A 14622-nucleotide genomic window follows, 5' to 3' on the forward strand; every position below is an offset into this window, starting at 1 on the left:
CCCACACGGGGCTCATGGTCTTAATCCCCGTTTTCCAGATGAGGTAATTGAGACCTAAAGAAGTGACTTCCCCGAGGTCACCCAGCAGGCAAGTGGCAGAGCCGGGATCAGAACCCAGGTCTTTCTGACTCCCGGGTCCGAGCTCCATCCCCGAGGTCACACTGCTTCAACCAGACTCGCCGACGGTACCGGGGGTGGGGACAAGGGCGTCCGGGGCATCTGGAGACCACCGGCGGGTTAGATCCGAGGGCCGTCCCCTGGTGCCGCGGGCCTTCGGGGCCCCACGGGCACGGCCCCGAGGGGGCAAGGCCCACCCCTGGGGTCGACCAGCCTCCCCCCCCCCCCCACCACCCATCCTCCTCATCCTCCCTCTGACCGTGCGGACCCGGGCGGGGCGGATTCCTTGGGTTATTTTTAGACTCCCATGAGGACATAACTGGGGCAGGCGTGGCAAAGGCGACAGGCAGGTGGGTCCGCGGGGCCCTGGAGGCTCCGGGCTGGGGTCGCCGGCATTCCCGCCTCCGAGAGGGTGACTCACTCGGCGAAGGCACCGAAACCCTTTCGGTGTGGTTCCCTGGTCCCTCTGGGGCATTTGACGACGACACTATGGGGGTATTTTTTATTACTAATAATAATTGTGGTTTTTCTTCAGCACTCACTACGTGCCGGGCACCGAACTAAGCGCTGGGGTGAACGCAAACAGATCGGGTTAGACACCGTCCCCTATGCCGTCTTCATCCCCATTTCACAGATGAGGGAACTGAGGGCCAGAGGAGGGAAGTTAACTTGCCCCAGGCCACACAGCAGACAAGTGGCGAGCAGGGATTAGGCCCCATGACCTTTCTACTCCCAGGTCCGCGCTTTCCAATATGCCACGCTGCTTCTAAGGGCCCTCTACGTAACAAGGACTGTGTTAAGCGCCGGGGGTGCATTACTCCTCTAACGCTAACCTCACTGTACCTTCATCTCGCCCGCGTCGTCTCCGACCTCTTGCCCACGTCCGTCCGGCCTCCGGCCTGGGGCACCCTCCCTCCTCACATCCTACAGTGACTCCCTCTCTCGCTCCCAAGCCTAATTGAAGGCACATCTCTTCCAAGAGGCCTTCCCCGACTAAGCCGTCTTTTCCTCTCCTCCACTCCCTCCGCGTCACCCTGACTTGCTCTTTTCATTCACCCCTGTCCCGCCCAGCCCCGCAGCGCTAATGTCCCTCTCTGTCATTCAATTATATTAACGTGTCTCCCCCTCTAGACTGTAAGCTCGTTGTGGGCGGGGAATGTACTCTCCCAAGCACTTAGTACAGTGCTTGGCCCCCAGAAAGTGCTCAATAAGTACAACTGACTGAGAAGGACCCAATACCAGCAGGTCAGATTCGGTGCCCGTCCCACGTGAGGCTTCCGTCTAAGCGGGAGGTAAGAGCGTGTGGACGGGGAATGTGTTCTAACTGTCCCAGTGCTTAGTACAGTGCTCTGCCCCAAGTGGGTAGTCCACTCAACTCTGGTGTTGCTGCTACGGGGGGGGGAGCGCGGCAAGGTGGACAGAGCACAGGCCTGGGAGTCGAAAGGTCATGGGTTCTAATCCCGGCTCCTCCACCTGTCTGCTGTGTGGTTACGCGTAGGTCGCTTCACTTCTCTGTGCCTCAGTTCCCTCATCGGTAAAATGGGGATGAAGGCTGTGAGCCCCATGCGGGACCGGGACTGTGTCCAATCCGATTTGCTTGCATCCACCCCAGTGTGCTTAGTGCAGCGCCTGGCACATAGTAAGCACTTAACAAAATACCACAATTACTATCATTCCCCTCAGGTGCTTGGCTCCCCTCTCGGGCAGGCCCTCTCACCGACCGCCTGGCCAGTCTCCCGGCATTCCTCAGGCCCTAGAGCGAAATGGCCCTTGAGATTTCCCTCCTCGGTCTCCCCGGCGAGGCGGCCTTGGGAACGTCATCCAAACCCAATTCCCAAAGCAACCGCCAGCTCACCCAATTCCCAAAGCAACCGCCAGCTCGCTTGGGCCGAAGATTAACCCATCAACTCCCCAGTTTGGGTTGGGCCCACTCCCGGAAACGGCGACAGAGGAAACAGGAAGACGGCCCGGATCCCCACGGCGGGACTGGGGTGGAAAGAATCCGGGTCTGGGATTCAGAGGACGTGGGTTCTAATCCCAGCTCTGCCATTTGCTTGCTGACTTTGAGAAAGCCTCTTTGCTTCTCTGTGCCTCTATCTTCAACTGCAAACCAGGGATTAAATACCTGTTTTCCCTTCTATTGAGACCGTGCGACCCACGTGGGACAGGGACTGCGCCTAACCTGATTGACCCAGCTACCAGAGCGTTTGTCACACCGTAAGCACTTCACAAATGCCGCAGTAAGGACGGCCATCACCATGCCACACGGTGGTCCCTTCCGTCATTTCCCCTTCCCTTCGGGCCCCTGGATCCCCGTGCAGCCGGGGACTGAAGCAGCGTGGCCTAATCTAAAGAGCACGGACCCGTGAGTCAGAGGACCTGGGTTCTAATCCCGGCCCTGCCATTCGTCTGCTGTGTGACCTCTGGCAAGTCACTTAACTTCTCTGTGCCGGTTAACTCATCTGTAAAATGGGGATTAGGACTGTAAGCCCTTTATGGGGCAGGAACTGTGTCCACCCTGATTATCTCACGTCTCCCCCAGCGCTCAGTACGGTGCCTGGCCCATAGTAAGCACTAAACAAATACCATAATTATTATTATTTGAAAAGTCAAGTGTCCCGGGATGCTAATGGGTAGGCTTGTCCTGGGGGGGGGGGGGGGGGGGGCCTCCGATCAGGGTGTTGGGCCCACGAAGGGGCGGGGCGGGATGGAGGGAAAACGCCCCAAGAAGCCAGCTTTACACGCACGCCTGCAATTGAACCCGTCTTTCCCAGCCCACTTAAATCTTTCTCTCGAGGTTCAGGGGACGAGAGAGGAATTTTTCTTAAGACCTTACCTTATTAGAACCTAAATAATAATTTTTTTAAAATGAAGGTATTTGTTAAGTGCCTTCTATGGGTCAAGAACTGTAACGAAGTGCTGGGGTAGATGCAGATCAGTCGGGTTGGACACGGTCCACGTCTCACATGGGGCTTCACAGTCTAAGGAGGAGGGAGAACCGGGGTTGAATCCCCATTTTGCAGACGAGGGAATGGAGGATCGGAAAACTGAAGTGCCTCGCCCAAGGTCACGCAGCAGACAACTTGCAGAGCTGGATTTAGATGCGGCATGGCCCAGTGGAGACAACACGTGCCTGGGAGTGTCAGAGGACTTGAGTTCTAATCCTGGCTCAGCCAAACGCTTGCTGTGTGACCAAGGCCAGATTCGCTTCCCTTCTCTGTGCCTTGGTTCTCCTGTTCTCCCTTCTACATTGACTGTGAGCCCCGTGCAGGTCAGGGAATGTATCCAATCTAATTAACTTCTATCTGCCCCGGTGCTTGGAAGAGTGTTTGACGCTTAGTAGGTGCTTAACGAACACTATAAAAAAAGAAAAAGGTGCTCTGCTTCCTGGGCCCAGGAAACACAGACACCCCCTACCTGCCCACCCACACCCTTGTGTCAAGTCTGCTCCGTCCTTCTTCTGTAATTGATTTTACCGTTCCCCAGCAACGTCTAAACTACTGTCCAAAGCCCTCAGCCCAGTGCTCTGCACACAGCAGACTGTAAGACCTTTGAAAGTAGGGCCATGTCTGCTAACTCTATCGTACTGTCCAACCCACACGCTCACTCCACTGCTCTAACCACAGTAGGGGTTTGATCCATACTACCGATTGACCTGGCAGGGTTGAAATGACCTTTACCTTGTCCACTAGACTGTAAACTCCTCCTCTAGACTGTTCACTCCGTGTGGAGAGGAAACATTTATACCAGTTGCTATCCTGTAATACTGATAATAATAACTGGGGTATTTGTTAAGCGCTTACTAGGTGCCAAGCTCTGGGGTAGATGCAAGAATATCAGGTCCCACTGGTTCTGAATCCCCATTCAGTAGATGAGTTAATTGAGGTGATTGATTGACACCACGACAGAGTTGTAAAGTGAAGCCTTACCTGCCCCCCTGTGCCTGCTGTGACCTGGGGAGGCCTGGGCTATCAGGAGTCACGTGGAGAGGGCGGTCGGCCCGGCCCCTACGTTGCCAGCCCTAGCAGGGACGGAAGCCGAGGGCCAAGGGTGACCGCTTCCTCCCTGCCCAGCCCTTGCCCCCGAGTGCCTGGCTCCGGGCCTGCTCCGCACGGGCACGGCTGGCCGTGAGCGCGCCCCCGACCCTCATCCCGCACAACCCTGACAGCCTCAGCTCTTTGAAAAATAAACTCAGTCGTCCTTTACTCTTCTCCCGGCAGCACGATGAATAGAGAGGGCAGGGTCGCCCCGGGGTTCCAGGTAAGGCGACGTGCGTTTCCCCTTCCCCCTGTCCCCCACGCCCTGTCCACTCTCCCGAGCAGGAAGCCGATGTCAGATCAAGGACCGTCTGTGCAGTGATCCCGGGAAGAAGCCTGGGGGGGTTCCGTGTCCGGGGGGAGAGGCCGCCGGGGGGCATGGGGGACCCGGAAGGGAGAGTTCAGGGCCGCCTGGGGGCCGGGAGTGGGAGGGATCGGCTGTGGGAAGCCCCCTCCACTCACCCGGATGGGCGGCAGAGCGAGTCGCGGCGTTAACGGGGCTTCCTCCTCTTGGCCTTCCCCCCGGCCACTTTGTTGCGGACGCCCATGGCGCCTTCGGTGTCGTCGTTATCTTCCGGGTCGTCGCGAGACCGTTTCTTCTTCTCCCCGTGCTCCCGGAGCTCCTGCCGGGAAACGGGGACCCATCACGAGGGGGGTCGGCGGGGTCTCCCGGACCCGATGGGCCGTGGGTGAAGACCCCCAGCTTCCCCGGCCCTGCCCTCTGGGGGAAACCCGCGGGCGTGGGCATCGCTCCCTTGCTCTCTTCCCCTCAGAGAGGGGAGACTGAGCCCTTTTTGGGGAGGGAGGGGGGAATCCCACTATATTGAGCTCCCGGAGGGCAGGGATCACGTCTACTCTACTGTCCTCTCCCAAGGACTCAGTCCGATGCTCTGCACATGGAGGGCACTCAGTAGATACTAATGCTTGGATCCCTACCCCCCACACAAGACGGGACACCTCCCTCCTGCTGGAAGCCAAACAACTGGTGGCCGTACCATGCGAGCGAATCTCTGGGCCTCGGCCACCCGCTCCGTCAGCATCATGACCTCCTCCTCCTGGGTCGGGAAGGCGGGAAGCTTCTTCCCAATCAGGTGCTCGATTCGCTGGAACAGCTCCACGTCATATCTGGGCGGGGGACGACCAGGCAGCTGTCGGGCGTCACCGGCACCACCCCCCTTGGGATTTACTGAGGGCCGACTGCGTGCACTGGACTCAGTGCTTGGGAAGGGACAATTCCACAGATTTGGCGGATACGTTCCCTACCCACAGGGAGTTTACAGCCTAGAGGGGAGTGGAGAGATCCCTGGCCAGACCCCCAGATGCCTGGCCTAGATAAGGAGGGAGGCCGAGCCCGGGGGGGACTGGATGGGGAGGAGGGACCGGAGGGAGGAGGGAGAAGAGGGTGACTTACTGCGTGACAAAGGTGATGGATTTGCCCGAGCGTCCGGCCCGGGCCGTCCGCCCCACGCGGTGGATGTAGTCCTGAAAGCCAAAAGCCACCGGCCTTCCCGTCAGTCGCTGGGGGTTCTCGCCGCCCGGCCGGACCCCGGGCTCGCCCCCAGCCCACAAGTCCAGGTGGGTGGCCAGACCCCGCGGCCGGGCACACGTGTCCCGAAGACATCCATGTCTTTTGTCCCAGAGGGGGACCCGGTTGGCGGCTAACCCGGTCCGCTGCCCCAAGGCCGCCCACCCCGTCTGGGGGACCCCGCCCCGTCTTCTTTCCGTGGGACGAGACCGCCCCCGGACACGCACCTTGGAGTGGGTGGGAATGTCGAAGTTGACCACCACGTCCACGTGGGGGATGTCCAGGCCGCGGCTGGCCACGTCGGTGGCCAGCAGGATGGAGCGGGCTTTGGCTTTGAACTTGTTCAGAGACCCCAGGCGCTTGTTCTGCAGGAGAGCGGGAAAAAGATGGAAGGCCATGTTGGACGGGGACCGGGAAGTAGGCGGCTCGTGGCCGGGGGGTGGGACGAGAAGACCCAGTGACCGCGGGAGGGATGTCGGTCCGGGGGAAGAGAAGGCTGAGAGATGCCCACCAGCCTTTCACCACCCCTCAGGGAGGGCAGAGCAGCTGCTAAATCTGTTCCCACTCTAGCCGGAGCCGGAAAAGGGTCCCGTTAGACTGGAAACTCCTCTCCCAACTGCTCGGCCCAGTGCTCTGCACACGGTACACTGGGAGTTCTTTGAGGGTAGGGATCGTGTCTATCCAAGGGCTCTGGCCCCGGCAGAATACCCCGGAAGGACGGACTGACGTCCGCCACTGGCGGGAAGGCCCTCCGGGGACACCGGGAAGATGGAGCCCGGTTCAAAGGAGGGCGGCCCGAGGCCTGGAAAAGCCACGTCCGGTCGGGCCGCTGCCACCCTTCCTGAGCCGGGAGTCCAGCGCCCCGAGCGCCGGTGCGAGCGGCCCCCTCCCCTCGCACGGAGCCCTCACCTGACTCATCTGGCCGTGCAGGGGGATGGCCGTGAAGCCCAGGTTGCGGAGGAGCAGCGCCGTGCGCTGCGTGTTGTTACAGGTGCTGCAGAAGATCATGAAGGAGTTTCCGGCCAGTTCGTTCAGTAGGTAGACCAGGTAGCTGTCCTGCGGGGAGATCCGGGGGCGTCTGTGAGAGCGGGGCCGGGGACCACCCTGGGGGCCTGGGGCGGGACACAAGGAAAGGGCCGGGCGTCACCTTGAACTTGGAGGGGATGAACAGGTAGTACTGCTGGAGCTTCTCCACCGTCTGGTACTTGGAGGACACCGCGCACTTCACGGGGTCCTTGAGTGCGGCTCTCTGCAGCTTTTGCACCTGGGGCGGGAGACCGGCGGACACTCGCTCAGCCCTGCCCAAGCACGTGTGGCCGGGCGGGAAGAGCCCGGGGCTGGGAGTCAGGTCACCCGGCTTGGCCTCCGGCCCGCTGCGGGACCTCGGGCGAGTCACTTAGTAGTCCCCAATCCCCCGGGCCTCAGTTTTCCCCCCTTTTTTAAATGGTATTTATCAAGGGCTTACTATATGCCAGGCATTGCACTGACAGCTTGGGCAGTAACAAAGTAATCAGGTGGGACCCGGCCCACTTGGGGTTCACAGCCTCAAATCCCCATTTACAGATGAGGTAACTGAGGCACAGAGAAGTTAAGTGACTAGCCCCACTGCACTTACGGTCCTCTATGTAATTAATTTATTTATTTAGATTAATGTCTACCTCCCCCTCTAGATCGTAAGCTCATCGTGGGCAGGGATTAGACTGTTAGCTCGTCGAAGGGCAGGGACTGTCTCTGTTACCAATTTGTACATTCCAAGCGCTTAGTACAGTGCTCTGCACATAGTAAGCGCTCAATAAATACTATTGAATGAATACATCTGTTATAATGTATTCTCCCAAGTGCTCAGTACAGTGCTCTGCACACAGTAGGTGCTCAGTAAATACGGGCCCGGAAATCAGAGAACGTGGGTCCCGGCTCTGCCACGAGTCTGCCTTGTGACCTCGGGCCAGTTGCTTCACTTCCCCGAGCCTCAGTTCCCTCCGGAAAATGGGGACCGAGACCATGCGCGCCAGGTGGGACGGTGACTGGGTCCAACCTGATTAGCTTGTATCTCCCCCAGAGCTTAGAAGAGTGCTTGGCACACAGTAAGCGCTTAACAGACACCACAGTTATTATCATATAAGCATTTGATGGATGGCGGTCTTATCATTCTTATCGTTAATGCTGCGGCTCCGGTGTTCCTCACCTTTTTGGTCATGGTGGCGGAGAAGAGGAAGGTCTTCCGGTCTCGAGGAATCACTTTGAGAATCTTGTCCACCTGGAGGGGCGGTCGGGTGAGTGGAGGGTGGACAGGGAGCCGGGCCCGGAGGGGGCAGAGGGTCTCGGAGGTCCCTCCCTCCGCCCGCCGTCCGGGGGGGACTGATGATGGGTCGGAAGGAAAAACCGTCCCGGCGGGGGTGGGATGGGGCGGGCGGGAGTCGGGAGGATGACGACGGGGTCCCGGCCCCCTCACCTCAGTCTCGAAGTCCATGTTGAGGATGCGGTCGGCTTCATCCATGACCAGGTACTTGAGGGCTCGCAGGTTAAAGCCTTTGGTGTTCTCCAAGTGGTCGATCAGACGGCCCGGGGTGGCTGCCCGGGTCAGGGAAGTGGGGAGAGACAGAAGGAGTAGCCACGCAGTAATAATGCAATTTATTAGCACAGTGCTTCACACCATGTAAGTGCTCAGTACACACCGCCGATTAAGCACTTACTGGGTGCTAAGCCCCGGAAGTGAAAAAACAACTGCGGGAAGGAGACCGGGTCCCTGGTCTTCAGGGGATTTGCGATTTACGAATACAAGGGGGACTAGCAACAGACCAAGGAGCGATGAAATGGACCCCTGTGGGAAGGGGATGGGTCTGACCTGATTACCTCGGACCTATCTCGATGCTTAGCACATAGTAAGCGCTTAACCCGATATCACCGTTATTATACTTATGCAAAGACCGAGAGGAAACACCCCAAAACGAAAATGGAGCGAGTGGGAAGGGAGAGACACAGGGCATTGGATGAAACTGGAAATCTCCAAAAGGGAAGGGGACGGCAGCGGGAAAGGGGGTGGGGAGCAGAGTTCTCCAAGTGCATGCGGGGATGGGTCGGGCACCCCTCCGGGAGGTCCCCCCGGCCTCACGGATGGACGTCGCCGTCGGGGTCCGACTCACCGATGATGACGTGGGGCTTCTTAGCCAAGGCCAGAGACTGAGACATGGAGTCGATGCCGCCCACAATGACCGCTGGAGGAGGGGGCGGGGGCAGGGGGAGGGCCGGGGGGCAAGTCAGTACACGTGGAGGCCTTCACCCCGGCCCCCCGACCGGCCCCCCCCGGGCCCCGACTGACCGCTCTGCACCCCGATGGACGATCCCAGGGCCTCGAACTGCTCGGAGATCTGGAAGGCCAGCTCCCGCGTGGGCGTGAGGACCAGGGCGAAGCAGCGCTGGGGGGTCTCCAGGAGCGCGTTCAGGATGGGCAGGGCAAAAGCCCCCGTCTTGCCCGAGCCCGTCTCCGCCAGGCCGATGATGTCCCGGCCTGCAGCGACGACGAAGCTCGGGGTGAGCCCGGTGTGGGCGGGGACTGGGCCTACAAACTGGGACTGTACTCTCCCAAGCATTCAGTACAACGCTCCGCACGCAGTAAGCGCTCAAGGAATATGACCGGTCAACTGGAGTCCAGGCCTTGGGGTGGACCGCCCCGCTCAAACCCACTCGGCCGGGCTATGGGGAGGCAGAGATCGACCGATCAATGGTATCTATTGAGTGCCTTCTGTGTGCCGAGCACTGGGACCGAGCGCTTGTCAGTTCCTCAAGGAAATGATGGTCTACGGTGCGCAGAGCACTGGACTGAGCGGTCGGGAGAGTCCAGTAGAGTCACTAGACAGGATCCCTGCCCTCAAGGGGCTACCGATCTACTGTGTGCGGAGCACTGGGCTCCTCCTCCAAGAGGCGTTCCCAGACTGAGCTCCTCTTCCCCCTCTACTCCCTCTGCCATCCCCCCTTTACCTCTCCGCAGCTAAAGCCTCATTTTCCCCTTTTCCCTCTGCTCCTCCACCTCTCCCTTCCCATCCCCACAGCACTGTACCCGTCCGCTCAACTGTATATATTTTCGTTACCCTATTTATTTTGTTAATGAATTGTACATCGCCTTGATTCTATTTAGTTGCCATGGTTTTTACGAGATGTTCTTCCCCTTGACGCTGTTTAGTGCCATTGTTCTCGTCTGTCCGTCTCCCCCGATTAGACTGTAAGCCCGTCAAACGGCAGGGACTGTCTCTATCTGTTGCCGACTTGTTCATCCCAAGCGCTTAGTACAGTGCTCTGCACATAGTAAGCGCTCAATAAATACTATTGAATGAATGAATGAATGAACTGGGCCGAGCGCTGGGGACCCTCACCTTGAAGGGCCACCGGAATGGCTTCGATCTGGATCTTGGTTGGCTTCTTCCATCCTAACAGGTCACAGGCTTCACACAACACGTCTGTCACACCCTGAGAGGTCAAAGGGCACACGCATCCTCTCAGCAGTGACAACAAACCCCTTCCCTCCCCCGCCACCCTCCCAACTACCTGCATTTTTTTTTTTACGGTATTAAGCGCTTACTACGTGCCGGACACTGTACTAAACGTCGGGGTATATGCCAGACCCAGACCCTGCCCCACACGGGCCTCTCAGTCTTAATCCCCATTATACAGACGGGCAAACTGAGGCAAAGAGAGGTGACACTCTGCCACCTGTCCGCTGTGTGACCTTGGACAAGTCACTCCACTTCTCCGGGCCTCAGTTTCCTCATCTGTAAACTGGGGATTCAATACCTGCACTCCCCACTTCTTGGACAGGGAACCCCTATGGGACAGGGGACTATATACTATCTGACTATGCTGTATCAACCCCAGCGCTTAGTACAGTTGCTTGGCACACCGTAAGTGCTCAACTGGGTCCAACCTGATTTCCTTGTACCTCTGCAGTGCTTAGAACAGTGCTTGGCACATAGTAAGTGCTTAACAAATACAACAATTCTTCTTCTTATTACTATTAACAACAAGCATCACAACAAACATTTGGAACCTGATTGTCTCGTATCTACCCCAGCGTCTAGTACAGTGACTGGTACGTAGTATGTGAGGAAAAAACATTACAACAAACATGGGCTATCTTGCATCTACCCCAACGCTCAACAGCGCTTGGCATATAGTCAGCGCTCAACAAATACCATTATCACCATTATTACCGTTTTACTGTCCTCTCCCAAGCGTGTAATATAGTGCTCTGCACATAGTAAGCGGTCAATAATAATAATGATGGCATTTGTTAAGTGCTTACCATGTGCTGAGCACTGTTCTAAGCGCTGGGGAGATACAAGGTGATCAGGTTGTCCCACATGCGGCTCCCAGTCTTCATCCCCATTTTGCAGACGAGGTCACTGAGGCCCAGAGAACTGCCCAAAGTCACCCATCTGACAAGCAGCGTTGGCGGGATTAGAACTCACGACCTCTGACGTCCAAGCCTGGACTCTTGCCACTGAGCCACGCTGCTTCTCTTTGGTGGGCGCTTACTATGCACCAAGCACTGTTCTAAGCGCTGGGGGAGATATAACGTAATCATGCTGTCCCACATCATAATGATAACAATAATGATGGTATTTGTTAAGCGCTTACTATGTGCCTAGCACTGTTCTAAGCACTGGGGGAATTCGGGTTGTCCCAAGTAGGGCTCCCTGTCTTCATCCCCATTTGACTTCCCTCCCTTCTTCATCCCCATTTGACTTCCCTCCCTTCTCTCTTTCTACCACCCACCCCGCACGCTCCGCTCCTCTGCCGCCCACCTCCTCACCGTCCCTCGGTCTCGCCTATCCCGCCGTCGACCCCCGGGTCGCGTCCTCCCGCGATCCCGGAACGCCCTCCCTCCTCACCTCCGCCAAACTGATTCTCTTTCCCTCTTCAAAACCCTACTTAAAACTCACCTCCTCCGAGAGGCCTTCCCAGACTGAGCTCCTCTTCTCCCTCTACTCTCTCTGCCATCCCCCCTTTACCTCTCCGCAGCTTAACCCTCTTTTTCCCCTTTTCCCTCTGCTCCTCCACCTCTCCCTTCCCATCCCCACAGCACTGTACTCGTCCGCTCAACTGTATATATTTTTCGTTACCCTATTTATTTTGTTAATGAATTGTACATCGCCTTGATTCTATTTAGTTGCCATTGTTTTTATGAGATGTTCTTCCCCTTGACGCTGTTTATTGCCATTGTTCTCGTCTGTCCGTCTCCCCCGATTAGACCGTAAGCCCGTCAAACGGCAGGGACTGTATCTGTTGCCGACTTGTTCATCCCAAGCGCTTAGTACAGTGCTCTGCACATAGTAAGCGCTCAATAAATACTATTGAATGAATGAATGAATTTGACAAGGAGGGAACTGAGGCCCCGAGAATAATAATAATGGTATTTGTTAAGTGCTCACTATGTGCGGAGCACTGTTCTAAGCGCTGGGGGACACAAGGAAATCAAGTTTTCCCACGTGGGGCTCCTGGTCTTCATCCCCATTTGACAGAGGAAGTCAATGAGGCCCCGAGAATAATAACAATAATAATGTTGGTATTTGTTAATAATAATGTTGGTATTTGTTAAGCGCTTACTATGTGCAGAGCACTGTTCTAAGCGCTGGGGGAAATCAGGCTGTCCCACGTGGGGCTCCCAGTCTTCATCCCCATTTGACAGAGGGAAATGAGGCCCAGGAAATAATAATGTTGGTATTTGTTAAGCGCTCACTATGTGCAGAGCACTGTTCTAAGCGCTGGGGGGGCCACAAGGAAATCAGGTTGTCCCCCGTGGGGCTCCCAGTCTTCATCCCCATTTTGCAGATGAGGTCCCTGAGGCCCAGAGAAGCGAGTGGCCCGAGGTCACCCAGCAGACAAGAGGCGGGGGTGGGATTGGAACCCACGACCTCTGACCCCCAAGCCCTGGCTCTTGCCACTGAGCCCCGCAGCCTCTGTAGCCTCAATAAGCAGGACGGGTCGCTTACGCCGCGGCAGGCAGCGTGGCTCAGTGGAAAGAGCCCGGACTGGGGAGTCAGAGGTCATGGGTTCGAATCCCAGCTCTGCCACTTGTCAGCTGTGTGACTGTGGGCAAGTCACTTCACTTCTCTGGGCCTCAGTGACCTCATCTGCAAAATGGGGATGAAGACTGGGAGCCTCGCGTGGGACAACCTGATTCCCCTGTTTCTCCCCCAGCGCTTAGAACAGTGCTCTGCACATATTAATCGCTTAACAAATACCAACATTGTTATTTTCTTTCCTCACCAGATCTTTGAAGGTCTTGGCCTCCTCTTCGGGAGCCTCCACGGGAGCGACGAGAGCCTCTGCCTCCGCCATCTTGCTCGCCGCCGGCAGCGCCGCCCGGCATTCTGGGAATTGTAGTCCGCCTAGCCTCGTCCCTGCGGCCGCGCCGCGCGGGATTCTGGGAATTGTAGTCCTCCCCGTCGAGTCCCCCCGGTGGGATCCTGGGAAATGTAGTTTCCCCCTCTGTCGCAAAGGATTCTGGGATTTGTAGTCCGGCCCTCTTCCCACCCCTTCTAGACTACAGCCCCTCTCCTCGTGAGGCGTCGCCATGGTGACTTGGGACGCCGAGATGATGGAGCTGTGCATCCCAAAGTTGTCACCCCGAGAGAAGCATGGTGACTTAGTGGCAGGAGCCCGGGCTTGGGAGTTCTGGGTTCTAATCCCGCCTCCAGCCTCTCTTCAGCTGGGTGGCCTTGGATCAGTCGTTTCACTTCTCTGGGCCTCAGTTCCCTCATCTGGAAAACGGGGATGAAGACTGTGAGCCCCACGAGGAACAACCTGATTACCCTGTATCTATCCCCGCGCTTAGAACAGTGTTCGGCACATAATAATAATAGTGTTGGCATTTGTTAAGCGCTTACTATGTGCAGAGCACTGTTCTAAGCATTGGGGTATACAGGATAATCAGGTTGCCCCACATGAGGTTCACAGTCTTAATCTCCATTTTACAGATGGGAGAACTGAGGCCCAGAGAAGTTAAGTGACTTGCCCACAGTCACCCAGCTGACAACTGGCAGAGCCGGAATTCGAACCCATGACCTCTGACTCCCAAGCCCGGGCTCTTTCCACTGAGCCAAGCGCTTAACAAATACCCACGTTATTATTATTATTAGGCCATGCTGCTCCTCCTTGTGAGCACCAAGCTGACAGCTAAGTATAGCTACAGGTTAGCAGGGGAGGAGAGTGCGAGCTGGGGTGTAGTGGGAGAAGAGACCAGATAAGTAAGAGGAAGAGAGGAAACGAAGAACCTTCACCTTCCAGAGTCCAGTTCTTCCTTAAATGGTTCCACCTTAACCAGGTCTCCTTCCCTGAGCAGCTGAATGGGAAAGTAGAAAGGGGGCTAGGGGGGTTGTGCCCCTTCCCACCCCCACTTCATCTCTTGTTCTTTTGTTGAGTTTTTGCCCTCCCTCACCTGCTGTCGACATACACAGTTATTAAAAGAATTTGCCTCACCCAAACCCAAGTGCCCAATATTCTCCAGGAGGGTTACGATTTCCAGGAAAGTTGATCTCACAACTGCCCTGGTCAACAGCATTTTGGTTTCTGGGTGGTTGACCTGACCCCTTTGTCTGGCCAAGAAGTCTTCCCTTGTTGTTGGTTTTTTATGGCATTTGTTAAATGCCTACTGTGGATCATTCACTGTTCTGAGCGCTGGGGTAATTAGATCGGACACAAACCCCGTTCCTCTTGGGAATCGCTGTCTAAGTAGGAGTTGAAGAAGAAGCTTGGCTTAGTGGAAAGAGCCCGAGCCTGGGAGTCAAAAGGACCTGGGTTCTAATCCCCGCTCCCCCACCCGACTGCTGTGTGATCTTGAGCGAATCACTTCATTTCTCTGATCTGTAAAATGGGGATTCAAACTGCGAGCCCTATGTGGGGCATGGATTGTGATCCATCCGATTTGCTTGTATGTATCCCCGTCCT

At 56.7% G+C, this 14622-nt stretch overlaps 1 protein-coding gene across 2 annotated transcripts; it reads right to left on the reverse strand.

The window, feature by feature from the left end:
- Window positions 1-4292: 4292 nt before the first annotated feature.
- On the reverse strand, window positions 4293-13050 carry DDX47 (DEAD-box helicase 47). 2 transcript variants are annotated; one of them, XM_029054392.2, is made up of 12 exons: window positions 12943-13050; window positions 10050-10143; window positions 8999-9187; window positions 8823-8894; window positions 8132-8250; window positions 7865-7936; window positions 6827-6943; window positions 6589-6735; window positions 5907-6044; window positions 5566-5636; window positions 5150-5279; window positions 4293-4777 (listed from the first exon to the last, which is right to left on the reverse strand). In XM_029054392.2, the coding sequence occupies exons 1-12, from the start codon at window positions 13012-13014 to the stop codon at window positions 4646-4648; spliced, it is 1353 nt and encodes a 450-aa protein (XP_028910225.1). In that variant the 5' UTR covers window positions 13015-13050; the 3' UTR covers window positions 4293-4645. The 2 variants fall into 2 exon arrangements, with proteins under 2 accessions (XP_028910225.1, XP_028910226.1); XM_029054393.1 differs by lacking the exon at window positions 12943-13050 and adding an exon at window positions 10976-11015.
- Between the last annotated feature and the right edge of the window lie 1572 nt (window positions 13051-14622).

The sequence above is a fragment of the Ornithorhynchus anatinus genome, chromosome X4, assembly GCF_004115215.2.
Source record: "Ornithorhynchus anatinus isolate Pmale09 chromosome X4, mOrnAna1.pri.v4, whole genome shotgun sequence".
NCBI lineage: Eukaryota > Metazoa > Chordata > Mammalia > Monotremata > Ornithorhynchidae > Ornithorhynchus > Ornithorhynchus anatinus.

Bases quoted from the DNA above. Each gene is read 5' to 3' on its own strand.
- DDX47 (XM_029054392.2), bottom strand. From the start codon at position 13,014: ATGGCGGAGGCAGAGGCTCTCGTCGCTCCCGTGGAGGCTCCCGAAGAG. The intron at 7,937-8,131 runs GTGAGGGGGCCG...CCGCCCCTCCAG, and splicing joins ACATGGACTTCGAGACTGAG to GTGGACAAGATTCTCAAAGT. The intron at 5,280-5,565 runs GTAAGTCACCCT...TCCCCCGCCCAG, and splicing joins TCCATCACCTTTGTCACGCA to ATATGACGTGGAGCTGTTCC.